The 16981-nt window shown below is 46.9% G+C and overlaps 5 protein-coding genes across 5 annotated transcripts; 4 read left to right on the top strand and 1 right to left on the bottom strand.

The window, feature by feature from the left end:
- Position 1: 1 nt before the first annotated feature.
- Positions 2 to 2280, bottom strand: F4813DRAFT_98706 (RXT2-like protein). Its single transcript, XM_049249108.1, has 4 exons — positions 1974 to 2280; positions 1797 to 1918; positions 1568 to 1730; positions 2 to 1509 (listed from the first exon to the last, which is right to left on the bottom strand). The coding sequence occupies exons 1-4, from the start codon at positions 2044 to 2046 to the stop codon at positions 359 to 361; spliced, it is 1509 nt and encodes a 502-aa protein (XP_049104087.1). The 5' UTR covers positions 2047 to 2280; the 3' UTR covers positions 2 to 358.
- Positions 2281 to 3026: 746 nt separating this feature from the next.
- F4813DRAFT_378476 (Gryzun, putative trafficking through golgi-domain-containing protein) lies at positions 3027 to 6974 on the top strand (the record flags this gene model as incomplete). The annotated part of the gene is made up of 3 exons (XM_049245338.1): positions 3027 to 3299; positions 3384 to 4932; positions 4987 to 6974. The coding sequence occupies 3 exons, from the start codon at positions 3027 to 3029 to the stop codon at positions 6972 to 6974; spliced, it is 3810 nt and encodes a 1269-aa protein (XP_049104086.1).
- Positions 6975 to 7677: 703 nt separating this feature from the next.
- Positions 7678 to 8984, top strand: F4813DRAFT_378475 (Metallo-hydrolase/oxidoreductase; the record flags this gene model as incomplete). Its single annotated transcript, XM_049245337.1, has 2 exons — positions 7678 to 7886; positions 7952 to 8984. The coding sequence occupies 2 exons, from the start codon at positions 7678 to 7680 to the stop codon at positions 8982 to 8984; spliced, it is 1242 nt and encodes a 413-aa protein (XP_049104085.1).
- Positions 8985 to 9483: 499 nt separating this feature from the next.
- On the top strand, positions 9484 to 12285 carry F4813DRAFT_343512 (uncharacterized protein). Its single transcript, XM_049241547.1, has 3 exons — positions 9484 to 9799; positions 10046 to 10736; positions 10803 to 12285. Exons 1-3 carry the CDS (start codon positions 9773 to 9775, stop codon positions 11738 to 11740), a joined length of 1656 nt encoding a protein of 551 aa, XP_049104084.1. The 5' UTR covers positions 9484 to 9772; the 3' UTR covers positions 11741 to 12285.
- A 382-nt stretch (positions 12286 to 12667) lies between these two features.
- Positions 12668 to 14963, top strand: F4813DRAFT_343509 (nicotinamide mononucleotide adenylyl transferase). Its single transcript, XM_049241546.1, has 4 exons — positions 12668 to 13439; positions 13546 to 13651; positions 13803 to 14116; positions 14193 to 14963. The coding sequence occupies exons 1-4, from the start codon at positions 13147 to 13149 to the stop codon at positions 14299 to 14301; spliced, it is 822 nt and encodes a 273-aa protein (XP_049104083.1). The 5' UTR covers positions 12668 to 13146; the 3' UTR covers positions 14302 to 14963.
- The last annotated feature ends 2018 nt before the right edge of the window (positions 14964 to 16981 follow it).

The following is a 16981-nucleotide window of genomic DNA, read 5'->3' as shown; positions in this document are numbered from 1 at the left end:
TCAACTTTACATTGTAACTTTATATTAAGTAGTACCATTTACTTCCATCAACCAGCAACTGACGACCGAGCTTAGGAGATGATACATGTATAGGTAGTTTATACTACTATCTAAGTACCTTATAGCAGTCCCGAGATTATTGCTTTGTATCTTCAGGCTTCACATTATAATCGACGTAATTCCCGTTTGATGAGAATATGCTGACGCCATAAGGCAGAGTCCAGCAGGTAAGAAAAGGTTATATTGAGACCTTTTTCTCATTCCATTTATGGATTGGACTACTACCAACCATCTCACCGGGTATCCGATAACTAAAAACTTCATCATACAAGCCTCCTCTCCATTCCTTTAGCTATCATCATCTTCGAGTCCTTGTCTTTTTGGTCGGTTGTGCCGTATCTTCTTCTTCTTCATCGGCACCTTTCTTTAAATCATCTTCCAAGCCCCATTCCTCTTTATCATACCAGTCCTCTCCATCCGACATATCACGGTTTGGTCCAACATGAGCCTCATACTTAGACCACTGTAAGACTGTCTTCCGCATCCTGTCTACCCGAAGGAGTCCTTCGTATAGTCGCTTTGCTCCGCGACATACTTCTTCCTGCTTCTGCACATATAGTTGCAACAGCCGTCGCATATCCTCTGCTTCTGCCTCTGGAATTCCGAGGTCTCTATCGGGCCGAGCTGATCGGGGATGTAAGAAGAGGGGGTGGATAGGTGTTTCCTCCGTGAAAACCGACATCACCGACACTGCCCGGCTACCTTCATTTTCAGCTTCCTCGCCGACCTGATTATGATGGACCGCCTTATCAACCTGTCCTTGTCCGGCCGATGCAGTGCTACCTGCCGCTAATCCACTTGTAGACTCTGTAGAGTGCGTTTCTTTGGTCCCGTTGATATTGATACCAGCAACGATATTTTGCTGGGTGTCGGCTGCGTTCACCCCCGTCTCCTTCTCTTTCGACTCGTTTAGTGCGCCGCCTAAAGCGTCACCCTCTATATTTTGCTTCTGCCCTTCAGCATTGACCTTGGCAATCTGCGTTGTTGTTGGCTCGGGTGCACTTGTATCGTCTGTAAGTGGTTCGGCGTCAATCATCGTAGTGTCATCATCAGGCTTTGCTCCGTTAGGTATTGCCTCGGCGGGTCCTGCAGAAACGTCTTCATTCCCCGTGGCCGCACTGTTTTTGTTGGTCTTCGTTCGTGTGTCTTCTAATGGGCGCATGTTAGTGTCTGACTTCACAGACCCTTGTGCTTGACTATTTGAATCCATATAGTCGTCACGATACAGTTCGATATCGTTGGGACCAAGCATTATGTCGCAGGGGGCCCAGATATGATCTCCCACTAGCTTTGTCTGTAAGTGTTTAACCTTCCAAAGCGCGGCGTTCTCCTTGTGCATGATATTACAGGCTTGCTTCGTTAAGTCTGTGAGTGTTTTTGTACTATAAGGTCGCGATAAGGTAGGGTGTGTAGGAAGATCGGTAACAGAGGTAAGAGGCGCGAGGATGTCTGCAAAAGATCGACTATTAGCAACTGTAGATGGATTGGGCTGCGTGTGGTAACCAACTTTCGAGTCGCACGTTGGCGTACGGATTGAACTCGGCTGCTGCGTCGGCAACATCTTGGATATATTCTTGATCGTCATCGCTATCGATTTCGTAACCTTCGTCGTCAATAAGAACCGGGTTTCGACTAATGATCGCTCTTTGATAACCAGCGTGGTTAACGATCTATGGAGTCAACTTCGGTTAGATACTATCCACCGCGAATCATCTCAAAAACTATGGCACACTGACCTCCTTATATACTTCAGGCCCCGAGGGTGGTGCCAACTGTCCCTCGTGGACAAACCTAGCCCTCTTCATTAATTTGTGCCCCCGATTACCATGGCAGTGTATTTCAGAATCGGAATCGGATTCTACCAGACCAGTACGTCAGCGACTAACACGCAGCATTTCTGCGAAGGAGCTCACCATATGCCTTGCGCTTTCGTGCCTTCTTCATTGCCGCAATGGTTTCAGAGAAGAGAACTTGTTGGGAAGTCATTGCGATCGTAAACTTTTATAGTCGGCTACAATGCGTAAGAGCTAAGTATGTTCCCGCAATGACCCAGCGCCACCGGCTTTAGTAGCCTTGATAAATAAAATAGCGGCAACGTCGAGCTATTAATGATAGAATGATGTATAAGCTTGCCTCCTGTGACAATATTTTTGGCACAAAGGGTAGGATGGCGTGTCTGTCGGTCGCAGGATCGAAATTGCAAGATAGGTAGAGGCGTATCGAAAATGGAATGCTGAGATGGTTGAATTAAACAGGTCCTAGGAGTATTATGAGGATGTATGATGTGGGTGAATCGTTAGGTGTTGTAGTTGACCTCCCTAAACAATATAATGTCGAAATGTGTTGCGACTGCGGGAAATTGTAAAAAAGCTGCGGAAGAAGACTTCAGTTTCGTAACGACACGACTAGAGCTGGGACAAGGCTGTTGCCCGCAGTGCGCGCATGGGTTCACCAATCAAGATAACGGTGTTCCCTGACATGTACGAAGTACATAACCTAGATACATATTGTGTACATATGTAATGTACCTACCGCGCTGCAGCGCTATGCAAGCTAAAATGGAAAAGATGGTCAAACCTTACAAGGCCAGCTCGGTAAGAATTGGTTGGTGACGGTATTAGGTGTATTAGGTAAGGAAATCGGCACAAGTAAGCCACCAGGGTCCGACTATTTAAGTGGTCCCACCTTAAATGTAATATGTATGGTAGCTCGAGTGTGAGGTCACTGAAGCTTTGAATTCAATACCTACCTATATAATATATGCGACAATGGGCTACGATATTGACCTGCACATTTGAATCGCCTAAATATAACCGAGATCCGTGGTATTGCATACCCATAGAATAATGATCTGAGCCGACTAACCAGAAACCCACATTGAACCGATCGTACTCTGGTATGACATTTCCTGATCCGTTCGTATAAACGAACACCAATGTCTTTCGAGCCCCTCTCCTACTAGACCAATGGACGACTTTCCAGCGGGTAGCCTGGACCATAATGTCCCATTCCTCGTTGTCTCCGGCCTAGGCAGTGCTTCTCCTACTACAAAGTCTTCTCTGGCCGATCCCAGCTTAAGGGAACAGGGCATTCTCGTTCGATCAGAGCTACCCCCTATAGAGAGCCGGGAGGCAAAGATCATCCTTCGCTGTATCCAAGATAAAGACGCCACTGGCCTACCATGGAACTCGAGAGACACGTCGAGGAAATACAAGTTTAAGATTGACACTGTTGGGAGGGTATGTCTACGCCCCGTAGGGTTATTGGTTATTCCTACGGCATGTTGGCTGGTTATAAGAGACGAATCTGACTTCGACTCTTAGGAATTCCTGCTGCCGCCTCGCCGTGCACGCCTTCCTGATAAATTCGAGGAGCCTTTATCACCACTTGTTTTACATTCTCCATTTTCACCGCTCAGCGCGGGTTCTAGCCTGTACCCAGATGGCTTAATAGATACGCAGTGGCTTCGAAAACACCAAGATCTCATACCCAGTGTGTTTTTAGCTTTTTACAGCTTAACCTCAGATCCTACCCTTGCGACCTTACACGACAACCAGCTCAAGGCAGACATAAATGCTGTCAAGAATGCTATTGGGCAATCTGGTTACAAGTGTCGCTTCGTTGCGGTTATCCTTAGCGACCAGTCGCCAAGTTCCGTAGGCCAGTTTGAAGGAAGACTAGAGAATATTAGGAGGAGCACAGGGTTGGACCCAAAAACCTCGCTTTTCGTCTTGCCTACCCAGCGTACTGCAGTAGAGCTGGAAAACGCAGTCGATAACGTACTACTGACTGCGGTATTCGACCAAGCGATCGAGTATTATCGCGATCTTGGTAGACATTCTCGCAAAAAGAGAGGAAGGGGAATTGCGCCGAAGCCGACTATTCCTCCTACTACCGGTACTTCTCATACGTTGTCACTTCAGGGTTGGAACGTGCGTTATGATTTTAAAACTGCCGTCTTCGCTGAGTTCCGTCAAGAAATAGATGTTGCTTTGCGTTCCTATGAGCAAGCATATGATACTCTTCTCGGTGTCGATGTTCTCGAAACCATTCCTGGATGGAATCCTAGGTTCAACGATGCTCGGCTCTTAGCTGATATAATAGCTATCCGAGTTTTGAAATGTTTACTATGGGCCGGACAAAGTACTGCCGCCGTTAGGAGGTGGCAAGCGCATCACGATAGAATACTTGATTTGGTCGATCGAAGGGGTCGGGGGACACAAAACTATGGGTGGAAAACTTGGCAAGCGAGATGGAATACGGTCATGGCCAATCTGATCGAAAGAGCTCAGTTCCCTGAGTTAGAACCGTCCAGCACCCTACCCTACCGCCCTCCCGAAAAGAGCCTGTCGGCAGAGCGTTTACACCCATGGGAGCTTCTTCACCATCAGGGTTACTGGTACCGGGTAGCCGCACGGCACCTTTCCTATAGACGAAAGTTGGCGTGGTCTATACCCGAAGAGGACCGCAAGCCGCCAGATGCGTCTTCGCCGTCGCAGTCGAACAAGACCTACAGCTATGACACATACATGTGCCCGGAACCTCACGAGGAGTTTCCTTTAGAAGGAACGGGTGTGGATCATAGCCAGCTGATCTTCAATCACTTAATGTTAGCACACAACGAATTCCAGAAGCGACATCAAATTCGGACATCGGCGGAGCTAGCGCTCGAGTGCTGTAAAGAATTAGAGAGAATGCAGGAGTGGAAAAAAATCTTGAAAATCCTGACGCCTCTGTGGAGAGACATGTCTTACCGGGCAGAGGGTTGGTGGGATATCATGGAGGCTTTCAGTTGGACTCTAAGGGGTGCAGCGGTAGAAGTCGGTCATCAAAACCTCATTGTTGCTATTGACTGGGAACTCTTAAACAAGGGTGAGTAGCACTAACTACAGAAGCTAGCAGCATGGAAGTTAACGTCTAGTATAGGTTTCTCCAGACGGCCGGGTTGGCATTACGATATAACAAAGTCTTTGGATGGCGTATCTACGGAGAACCAGCCTGTTATAGAAATCGGCGACGAGCATGTAACATCATTTCTACATGCTTCATTCATTTTCAAAAATGATGAGGGGAAGGCTGGCCAGAGTTGCCCAACCCAACTTTCAATTACGTCCAACACCTTCCCCGACGCTGCACCGGTAGTATTGGAGAGGATTCGAATTGAATTCGACGGCAGCTTACATACAATATACTTGAGTCACAAAGCTAGCGATAATCAGGCATCTCCATCTTCAAAGCCACGAGTTTCGAAAGTAGCTTTAGTCGAGACAGAGAGCAGTGATGACGACGATTCTGACGATGATTCTGAATCGAACGCCGAGACAACCCCTACAGTTCTACTGGAGGGAACGGACGATTTAACATTATTGCCGGGTCGAACACGGGTTTTTGAAATGGACGTCCCATTACGAGAACCAGGTGACGCCAGAGCGTCTTCGGTACAGGTTTCAGTAGCACCGGAATCTTTCACCCTCAGATATATGATAAGGCTCCGAGAAACTAACCAGGTTGGCCTGTGGTATTCGCAAACATCCGCGAGGAAGAAGATCACACGGACGAATCCCCACAAAATCAAAGTCCTCCCAAGGCCTCCGAAAATGGAGGTTAGACTTGTCAATATGCTCGAGCAGTATTATGCAAGCGAACATATCCCGCTCGAGTTGGAGATACTTAACGAAGAAGATGCAGATGCCAATACTAAATTGGATATAACCCTATATGGGCAAGATGTCCCTGGCTACGCAGTGCAGATTGAAGATGGCACAGAAAAAATTAGTAATGCTGGTGTGGAAGAAACGAGGCTTGACGGAATCTCAGTTGGGAGAATACCGAATTCTAAGTCTTCAAAGGCCACGATTACCATTGACCCGGTTGATGGACCCATAGTGCTTGAATTGATAGCAAGAGCACGATATCATCTTGTGTCGGATCCGGGGACACCGATCATCCAGCAAGCAACATACCACCTCAATATTGTTAACCCCTTCGAAGCAAGTTATGATCTATCTCCTCGGCTGCATTCTGAGTGGCCAAGCTATTTCAACCCTGAAGATATTCAAGACCCATCTGAGGGAGATGAAGTCGTCCGCAGACCTCGAGGACTAGCACAGAAATGGTCTCTCGCTACCCGGTACGCTTCGTTTGCACATGAAGATCTAGCTATACTAGGTCTAGACGTCAGCATTCTCTCTACACAAGGGAATGTAAGCTGTAAGGCGTCTAAGGGCCAACCGCCCGTGACAGATGGTGCGGTTATTAGTCCCAAAACGATCGAGGAAGCACAGTTTGAGCTCATCGCCCAGAAATTTGACCTGGATGACCGGTCACCGGCAACGGCAGATCTTGCTTTCATCATCAAGTGGCGCCGGCTCACGTCCTCGAAAGACACAGTAAACACTACAGTCCTACCACTTCCACGATTCTTCGTCACAGTCTCGGAACCGCGCGTCCTAGCCAGCGTATCTTACTACTCACCACCTAACCCATCCACCACCTCCTCTTCCAACCACCCACCTCAACTACTCTTCCTAGACATCACGATCGAGAACCCGTCGTCGCACTTCCTGACGTTCGGGCTAGTGATGGAGCCGAGCGACGAGTTCGCGTTCTCGGGCGCTAAGACCACGACGCTAAACGTGCTGCCCGTCGCGCGCAGGTCCGTGACTTATAGGTTGCTCCCGCTCGTCAGGGGCGCGTGGATACGACCGACGCTTGTGGTTAGAGATAAGTACTTCCAGAAGGTGTTGAAGATTATCCCGACGGAGGGCATGAAGAGCGATAGGGAAGGGGTATTGGTTTGGGTGCCGCCTGAGGAGGAGGTGGAAGGAGATGAAGATAGTAAGGGTGGGGGTGAGGGTGAGGATGAGGATGATGGCGAGGAGAGCGAGAGTGAAGAGGCGGAGGAGGGGGCTTAGAATGGATGGGTTTTTGTAGTAACGCCGGTAATTGGAATGAAGTACATGTGATTTTGTAGGTGTTGATCTAGAAGAATTGATATATCAGTGCTTGTAGCAGCTTGTAGCAGCTTGTCCTAGAATTATAACCGTTCACATTGTGCATGCTGGAATGTCATCTTATTAAGACAAGCTCTCTAATCCGTTGATTATATCAGATTTATCCCGATAGCAGCACCCAATTATACATGGCAACCTATGGGGTGGACGGTAGCACCTTTCAACGGCGAATTTCGGACTCGCTTGACTCGATATTCAGCTTAAAACATTCCGATACGGCCGTAGGATTTACCGGATTCAAAATTAGACCGCTAGTCCGAAGCTTTATTTATATAGAGGTCATCTAGGCTGCTAGGTAGCTAAAAACACGTACGTTAGCTGACACGATTTGCCTGAATAGGTGACGCGCCGGAGATGCGCCACTCTGCGTTAAGGATTAAGTCCAACCTTACATTAACTCCGGGCGAGCTGAAAAGATCGAATTTTCATATGAAAGGCGATGCTGAGTGAGAAGTTACATAACTACAATTCTTAAATCCCATATAGATATCTGACGGCTCTGACCTCCTGGTCTTTCTTCTACCATTTTCGCCATCCCATGATTTTCTTTTCCCGAGTTCTCTCTAGAAGAGGACCTGCGATATCCCCGACACGATTCCCCAAGATGGCCTCGGCAGGCGGCGCTACTGTCGCCTTCTCAATGGCAACGTATTATAGTAACGTCACTTTGCGCCCGCCGCAACCAACCGAAGCGCAAGAATTCGACTCTAAAGCTCACCATGTTAAAAATCGGCATGGAGAGACTGTTAAATTCCGGAACCCGCATCCATCATTCTCTTTCCCTGGCCAGCTGCAAATACTAGAGATGACAGTGTGCGTTTCCAAGCGATTATGTTATTACCGTAGTCTTTGTCTTGGCTGACTTTAGGAGTATATAGAAAAGCGCTTACTGGTACATTAAATTGGCCCAAGCCGAGCACTGAAGATAAACTTGTACAAGTGATAAAACCAGAATTTCTACCAACGCGCACGTCGTCTTCAAAGCTCCGCGCCACTTGGCTGGGCCACTCTTGCTATTACGTAGAGTACCCGTCAGGGCTGCGCGTACTATTTGACCCCGTCTTCGAAGACTGCTGCACACCTGTCAACCTTTCTAGGTTTAAGAGGTATACCGAGCCACCATGCAGCATTGCCGACTTGCCTTTCGTCGATGCCGTTGTCATTAGCCATAGTCACTACGACCACTTATCATACCCGTCCGCCAAAGAGATCCAGCAACATCATCCCAATGCGCACTTCTTCGTCGGGCTAGGGTTGGAGAAATGGTTCAAGGCGGGTGGGTTTAATAATGTGACGGAGTTGGATTGGTGGCAGGAGGCAGAAATAACATTGACGCCGCAATCTGGGAAGGGCGAGGCGGAGACGAAGAGCGCGAGTAGTTTGGATCTGCCAGGGCCAATTAGTGCGAAGATATCCTGTCTTCCCTGTCAACACGCCTCCGGCAGAGGCATCCTGGATCAAAACAGCACGCTATGGGCATCATGGGCCGTTACCTCAGGCGAACCGGCCAAATCCGTCTGGTTCGGCGGCGACACCGGCTATCGCGCCGTACCAAAGGTGCCCGAAGGCGTAGACGACTACGGCCCAGAGTACCAACACCTACCCGTGTGTCCCCAATTCCGACAGATCGGCGCGAAATTCGGCTCCTTCGACCTCGGCCTCATCCCCATCGGCGCGTACCATCCGCGATATCTGTTCTCGGGCGTGCACGCCAACCCATACGACGCGGTGGAGATCTTCACCGATACCAAGTGCAAGCGAGCGATGGCGGTCCATTGGGGCACTTGGGTGCTGACGGCCGAGCCGGTGCTGGAGCCCCCGCAGCTGCTGAAGGAGGCGTTGAAGCGGAAGGGATTGGCGGAGACGGGGGTCTTTGATACGTGTAGTATTGGTGAGAGTCGCGAGTTTTAAGATGCTTGGGTACTTATATACATAGTTGTCTTATTTCCCGACAAAGGGTTCTGGCGTGTTTTACTACATACATGTTTATACGATATTGTGTATGTGTAGGTAAAGGAAGTATAATATGGCGCTTGGAGTAATGGTAGCATAAATCAGGCTGGGGGAATAAAACCCTTTTGATGATATACGATTCTAGATATAATCTTCTCTCGAGATACACTAGGAATACGGTCGGAAAGGCCGGTACAGATTACATGCAAATGTTAGGTACACACACAATTAATCTACATGTAGGTACAATGTATGTGGTATGTACCTACCTAGGTTACATATATGTACAACATGCGGACAGTTGCTAGTAATTAGCAGAAGGCGCTAGTGACGGCATCGAGGTTGCACCAAACGGCTAACCTTAGCACCGGGCTGGGAATCAGCAGTTACCACCTGAGCGCTAGTCTGGCACTGCCACTGCCACGGCTGGTAACACACATAGATAAATAAATCTTCCCAACGGAATTCGACAAACCAATGAAAGACGAGCGTGTGGTTCACCTTTTCCCGTCTTAACTTGTGAATTGCAAACGCAAGAGTCATTCGCACAGCCAACACATAAGTCAGCCGCCAACGTATCTCTTTACAACCATTTATAATGCATCAACGACAGGCCCGATCCTTCTGGTTGTATAGTTCCGGTCTCTCCCAATTTTTCCCGTTATAGGAATGTATCTATAGCCTGACTTGAGATCTCTTGGGTATTCATTTTGACGATAAGGACATACTGCGTTCTGGTATTTATTATGGGCGATCCCAGTAAGAAGTTATTGGTAAGTTTATGAAGTGTCCTTTTTCTTTGTTTTTCCTATTCCTAGTATTGGGCTTTGCGCATTGGTAAAAGTCTTTATGTTTCCGCGCCAAGTTATAAAGACCGAGCCAAATAACTCAAGAATCATACATCATAATATATATATATGATGGGCCAAAATACTATTTACGATGATACAACTTCACCAATAGTATCTCGTCATTTAACATCTACACCTAGTTTCAATATGGCTAACGGATGAATCAAGGACGAGCTCCGGTCTCTCTTGGATGAGACTACTATTCTGTCCATTTCCAGTGACTATAATTTAGAAGATCCTGAGGAATTTTCTGCTGCGCGACAAGTCCTGCTGACCATTTCTAAAGATGTGGAAGCAGAAGAAGCTACTGGCTTCAATCCAAGCGGTCTAGGTGTCGATGATATTGTAGATATCAATCCCTCCACCCAGGATGATGGCGCGGAAGTCGCTGGCGCAGCTAGTAGCGACATGAAGAGTGTTGACGGCTTTACTGTCACAACAGAGAGTTCCATACCCCCGAGTCTTGTATCCTCGGGGTCATCGAAAACGTCTACCCTTGAGAACTCCGGGCTTCTCCATGTAGACATCTTTGACGGCCTTACGGACAGTGAGAAGGAAGAACAGCTCATTCAGATATTCGTCTCCCTTAAGCCTATCGATGTGAAACTGTCTCTGCAGAAGTCCAAGGGTAATGCGAGCCTCGCTATTGACGAACTCCTCAACCTGCAATGGCTTGAGCAGACCGGTCAACGTCCTAAAGGGGTCGATGGCTTTTATGTATCTGATGATGACAACATTCCGAATAAGAGGAGGAGGAAGGGCAGAAAGAAGAAGAAAGTGGCTAAGGTGACGTTAGCCAAACATGCTGATTCGGAAAGTACATTTCAGGAAGCAAGCGACGGCGACACTGTACAGAGTGGTGAGAAGCTAAATACTCAAAAAGGATAACTAGTTCATCGAGCTCGTATCTAACTGATATCTACAGCGGAGCATATTGCGTTCATATCTGATAAGCTTAATCTGCCATCTTCAGAGGTAACAAGCATCTACCAACACCATAACGCCTCCCTTGGAGCTACTGTAATCAAAATTCTGGATAATTACATTATTATGGGTATATCTTCATCAGACCCCCATATGCTGTCTGACGTCCAGCGGGAGATGGGTAGATTTCCCTGGGTACCTCATGAGTATGTCAAAGCCACCTTCGAGGTCTGCTTAACGCAGAGCGATGCTATAAGCATTATTCGTATATTAGCGGACCACTTTGAGAAGCCGGCATACGTGAAATACGATGTATCGTACAGGGTGGTAGCGTCAGGCTCTGAGGAAATTGATATGCCCGAACCTACAAAAGCGTCGGATTCGAGGCAATCACCAAGATCTCCTACAGCTATCCGTTCGCCAACAGTTGATCTGCCCATGCGGGCTTCAACTCGTCCAGGGAATCTTCAAGCTGCCGCAGCTGCCTCAAAGACAATTGCCGAGTCAAGAAACCACTCATTCTCGTCAGCTGCGTCAGCCTTCAAGAAGGGCAAATCCGACCCTCTATTTAGACAAGCCGGCGCGTACTACGCTGAACGTGCCCGGCAACAATCCATGAGCTACCGGCAAGCTAATAGTGTCGAGGCGAACTACCATGTCGATCGAAACAGCACAGAAAACACGATCGATCTCCACGGCGTCACGGTGCAGGATGGCGTCGATATTGCCCTGGATCGAGTATCGAGATGGTGGCAGAACCTCGGTGAGGAGCGAGTACGAAAAGCGAAGACGGGTGGGCTTACCGTCGTTACTGGCATTGGTAAACACTCTTCAGATGGGAGGTCGCCGTTACGCATTAACGTTATTAAGGCGCTCATTGCTGATGGCTGGAAAGTCGAGATACAAACTGGATCGTGCCTCATCACGGGAAGACAGTAGAGATTACAGACATTAGCTTTGAGGTCACTGTGCAGAGTACACATCATACTGCAACGAAGGAACATTGGACATGGGCAGTGTTTCAAGGCCGAGGATCGCAAGGATATAGATGATTAATCATTGTTGCAATAGAGAGAAGATACCGAAAGATTAAGGATTCCATCTGAACTTATCTGCTACTGCTGAACCATTCAATAATTTATTTGTCTCTATTGCATTTGTGGTTGATGTGAATATGAATTGGATGTAACACAAGTCTAGTTATGAGTCTGACAGGGCAATGGCTTGTTTCGGTGTAGAACGGAGTAGAATTCTTGTCAAATAGATCTACGGCAACACAAAGACATATATACTATGTAAGCTACCTTATGACTGACATATGGCAGCAAAGGAAGCCAGAAATAATTCTAGAACAGCAGACTAAGTTCATACATAAGACAGTTTTCATAATTAACAAGGCGAGATGGCTGTCTATTATATAAGATAACAATCAGAATAGTCTTAATTAGGAGGCCTTAAATGTACGTACGTAATATGCATTGCGTGACAGACCAAGAATATTGGCAACTTCATAAAGGCTCACCCCGCAAAATACACTGTGTCAGACTCAACCGGGGTTGAGACAACCTCCCGGGCAATGAGGTAGATACTAAACCGGGCTGGCTAAGCGAGCGGATCTCGACCAAAACTGAGGCAGATAATGATAGCTTTTTATTACAAACTGTTACTGATGCTGCCTGGTTCATTCCTAGGTTAAGCAGTACCTAGTTTAGAATAAAGCAATAGAGTGCTTAGCAGAAAGGTACATTAAAAAGGTATTTAATGTACCTTTAATCGGACTATGTTCTGTTTAGTTAAAGTTGAAGCGGTTTCTTACGTGGAGAAATTAACAAAGGTTCAATTATCCTAATAGATGCAAAGTCACATACATGATGTACCGGCTACATAAAATTAATACGGGCACTTACAAATACAGGCTTTTTTAGTCCAACGGTTATGCCGGGCAGCGGCCGACCACGGCCGCGACTGACACTGAATTAGGTGGCTAAGTAAGGCAAGGACCCTCCAGGTCACAACTTAATAAGAAGCAGAAGTAGTCACATAAAATCACATAAAAGTCACAAGAGTACTTATCCTAGGCGAGGCCCACATAGACTTCCTTTGATCAATAACTAGGCCCCGTTCCCAACCGGACCAGCTTTACCAACTACATACCTACATACCTACATAAACCATACATCTCGTCTACCATACGAAAAGACCTTTGCTTTTAATTCTTCATATTTGATTAGAAACTCGCTTGATCTTTGCATCGATTCTACGTTCTTACCATCATCATTGCGATATTCCTAAGCAATCAACAATCGGCTTTTGAAGTAGGAATCGCTCGGTAATACTTATTGACAATGACGGACAACGCCGCCGCGGGGCCAGCGCCGCAGGCAGCATCAACTATGACGCTGGAAAACTACAGATTCCCAGCCCACCGGCTCTTGCGACAGCAGAGAACACCCGACCGTACTCCGTTAGTGCTTGTCGCCTGCGGTAGTTTCTCTCCTATCACCTACCTCCATCTTCGCATGTTCGAGATGGCCAACGACTACGCTCGCATAAATACCCAGTACGAGGTTGTAGGAGGCTACCTCAGCCCCGTATCCGACGCATATAAGAAAGCTGGCCTGGCAGAGGCGCAACACAGGTATGCAAACAATAGCTCTATTGTAACACACCCGAGCATCATTCCCAATCTTATAGCTTATTGTACTGGGGCAATCGATACGCTAACATTCGAGTTCATTTAACAGGGTGCGCATGTGTGAATTAGCAGCAGAAGAAACATCAAGTTGGCTGATGGTTGACCCGTGGGAGGCTATTCAGCCCGAATACACGCCAACTGCCAAGGTGCTGGATGTGAGTATATACTAGACCCTCTAATTTCTTAATATCGGCATGTCCCACGGCGCATCAATTCCCTCGTAAGGGTCTAATGAAACAATCGTCGCCACTCGGACTGAACTCCGATATCATCCTTGTGAACAGTTGCTGACTCAAATTGTTACAGCACTTCGAACACGAAATTAACCACAATCTCGGCGGTGTTTTATCCGAGGATGGTGAATCTCGAAAGCCGGCCAAGATCATGTTGCTTGCGGGCGCAGATCTCATCGGCACCATGTCTACTCCCGGCGTGTGGGCTGAAAAGGATCTTGCCCACATCTTGGGTAACTACGGCGCCATGATTGTCGAGAGGAGCGGGACGGACATTGATGAGGCGCTCGGCAACCTGAAGCAATGGGAAGATAATATTCACGTTCTCACGCAGATGATACAGAACAACGTGAGCAGTACTAAGATTAGGCTCTTCCTTAAGAGGGAGTAAGTATACCCTTGGTTCCATATTTCTTGAAACCCGAAACCATCGTGAAGCAGGTCAGCTAATGAGATGCTACAGTATGAGCGTACAATATTTAATTCCGGCAACTGTTATTCAGTACATCGACCAGCACAAGCTTTACACCGACAACGACGAGGCCAAGTCCAAAGGCAAGGAGAAGCAATAGAAAGGATGAAGTGAATAGGCCTTATCGCTTTCGAATTTTGAATAAATAGGTGTTTAGATTGGCAACTACGTCATGGTCGTACTTGATGAAGATCGGGTTCGGTATCGCGCAGGATGTGGTGGCTTGTATTTCTTGCTTTTTCTAGCATCTTGTACGATCAGAAGACGGTCACGCGAATTAGTCCGACACACAACAGTTCCAATGTTGCAGACCACAAGCCACGGAAGCTGAAATCTGCGGGGGGCGCATCTAGGGGGCATACGTACTCCGAAGACAGACCAGGGTAGCTTTCAGCCAAGGGGAATTACGGATGAGAGGCAAAAGAGGGGCTTTCTCTAGAGGGGCTTTCTCTATTCGAAAATGGCAACGTCGTTCGTGACCACGCATCGTGTACCACGGGAGATATGCGTGCTCCCGACAGCTTTGAGACGCTGACTCATGGGGGCATCCCGCGTCAGCTTCGTAGTTTTTCTAATTTTTCTTTTTCTTTCGTCTCTTATTCGGGATGCGATAATTTTACTGCGCGACCTCGTTAGCGGTTAGAGATGATATCCGTTACTTAACGTACTCATAGCATAGAGTGTACATACGCACAGTACAGTATAGTAGGGTGCTGCAATTTGAATTTATCGGGTCTGCTAATGGCCTTGGCATCTCACTCACTCACTCGCTCACTCGCTCACTTATTCGCTATGTAAATTTATGATACACATACCTGAGGTACCCGACCTACCTAGTATTATTCCTAGGTTTTATTATTCTTAGGTTTTTTGGTGATCTGTATGTATTTTGCTAAACTGTATTTTGAACACTTGACATACCAAACTTAGGTACATATTCACTTAGGGATTGGTAGAACACGGAACTCTGGATCAGATAACTAGGTACGGACGGATCTCCTAACGCCGATAACAAGCTTCTTGAACCCTGGACTTGACTTATGTATAAGGTATGTGCGCGTCTGTAAGCGTAGGAATATGTACCTATGTAGGTAGGTATCTAGGTAGATTATCCCTGCGCTCCGCGGTACTCGGACCGATCCGAGTGTGGAATAAGCTCGGGCTTGGGTTCCTGTGTTTGTGGGAAGCTGTTTAGGGGTTGTTGGCAGTTGGCGGACAATTGTCAAAGGTTGATTTGGCAGATGTTTGGTTCTCAGCTGGCGGGAGGGTGGCGAAAAGGGGTGTGCACCTGTCTGTCGGTGGTGTGGTTAAGTTGTTGTTGTTGTTGTTGTTGTTAGTGACTGGGTTGGGTATGTGGGTTGTTTTTTTGAGGCTATTCTGGTTGGGAAGACTTGGCTACTTACTTCTACACTAGGTGGGGATATGGTTTCTTGAGTGTCCCTGAGAGTGTGCTTGGCGTAGGTATGTGTGGTGTACTAAGTTGGTTGAATTCTAGAGACTATGTATAGACTTTTTTTTTTCGGTTTTATTGAGAGTGAGGGGGGGAGAGAGAAGGGGAAGGCGGGGGGGTTTGTTATTGAGAGCGAGAGAAGTACAGTGTATACTAGTTAGAAGAATGAGTTGTGCCATAGCGGCATAGCGAGTTGCAGAGATAAGCAACGATTAGGATACAGTAAGTTATTGTCGAGTTGTTAGGACTAGATTCGGTATTAATAGAGATAGATAGGCCTATAAAAGTCGAAATAATAAGCAATTTAGGGATATCGAGGCTCTTTAGACTCTATGTGTATACACTGCAAAGCCTTGGTAAGATTTCAAGAGAAGTTTAGGGGTATTGAAATTCTTCATAAATTTGTCTGTAGTTATATTGTGTATAGGCAATGTTACTGGCCATATAAAGTATATTTCGATCTTGAAGAAAGAGTCAATTATAGTTTGCTGTTGTGCTTTGTAACTATTCTGGGGCAGTTACGAACTCAGTATTCAATGCCCCCTTTTCCTAGGCCTTCTCACATTCTCCGTTCTTAGACGTTTTCCTTGCCATAAAAGTTTTAGGGTCAGTTCGCCGGTGGATAAAATGTACGAGCGAACGCGCCCGGATTATGTTGTGGGAGGTTGGGCTCGGTATATGGGCTTTGGCTGTTGAGCGATAGAGCTGGGCTTGGCTTGACCGAACGTGACCCGTCAAGTGCGAGTTGGATTGCTATGGGCTCTTGCCACTCTTGAGGCCTCGTAGATAGATGGGGAAGGCGTCTCCTTACCAAAAGTGGCAACATCTGTCCAAGAGGAAGCTTCGAGCGTACCTAATGCAGTAGCGTATAGACAAGTTCCTACTATCTTTCGAGGCGTTATGTTTTTATATGTATCAAGGCGTAGTTAGAGTTTGTGTTTGGTGGTCATACCTTCCAACCGTGTAGTCGTCGCTTCCTAAGGAGTGAAGCGTAGGTAGGTATCCTCGTACTAGACAAAACGTATAATATTAATATCTACTCTCTTTTACTCTGCGGTTTCTTCTCCCTTTTTTCTTTTTACTCCGCTGCTTTTATCAACCACTTTCTATAAACCATAAACACTCTTACTATTATCACTATTATCACTGTTATCACTATTATCACTACTATAACTACCTCTCTCAATATTATCACTACTCTTAATACTCTCACATATGCACACCACCGACTACCTCGAGGCTGCAGCCAACGCTTTCCTAGTCTTCATCGTGATTGCTTTAGTGTCTTTCTCGATAGTATTTCTTGTTGTCGTCATCTGCTGTATTTTAC

This window comes from Daldinia decipiens (assembly GCF_022478715.1).
Source record: "Daldinia decipiens strain CBS 113046 unplaced genomic scaffold F4813scaffold_2, whole genome shotgun sequence".
Taxonomy (NCBI): domain Eukaryota; kingdom Fungi; phylum Ascomycota; class Sordariomycetes; order Xylariales; family Hypoxylaceae; genus Daldinia; species Daldinia decipiens.
Note: the sequence above shows the minus strand (reverse complement) of the source record. Positions and strands in the feature narration are given on the sequence as shown.

Bases quoted from the DNA above. Each gene is read 5' to 3' on its own strand.
- F4813DRAFT_343512 (XM_049241547.1), top strand. From the start codon at position 9,773: ATGGGCGATCCCAGTAAGAAGTTATTG. The intron at 9,800-10,045 runs GTAAGTTTATGA...GGATGAATCAAG, and splicing joins ATCCCAGTAAGAAGTTATTG to GACGAGCTCCGGTCTCTCTT. The intron at 10,737-10,802 runs GTGAGAAGCTAA...TGATATCTACAG, and splicing joins CGGCGACACTGTACAGAGTG to CGGAGCATATTGCGTTCATA.
- F4813DRAFT_343509 (XM_049241546.1), top strand. From the start codon at position 13,147: ATGACGGACAACGCCGCCGCGGGGCCAGCGCCGCAGGCAGCATCAACT. The intron at 13,440-13,545 runs GTATGCAAACAA...TTCATTTAACAG, and splicing joins CTGGCAGAGGCGCAACACAG to GGTGCGCATGTGTGAATTAG. The intron at 14,117-14,192 runs GTAAGTATACCC...GAGATGCTACAG, and splicing joins AGGCTCTTCCTTAAGAGGGA to TATGAGCGTACAATATTTAA.
- F4813DRAFT_98706 (XM_049249108.1), bottom strand. From the start codon at position 2,046: ATGACTTCCCAACAAGTTCTCTTCTCTGAAACCATTGCGGCAATGAAG. The intron at 1,919-1,973 runs GTGAGCTCCTTC...CTGGTCTGGTAG, and splicing joins ACGAAAGCGCAAGGCATATG to AATCCGATTCCGATTCTGAA. The intron at 1,510-1,567 runs GTTGGTTACCAC...GATCTTTTGCAG, and splicing joins CGCCAACGTGCGACTCGAAA to ACATCCTCGCGCCTCTTACC.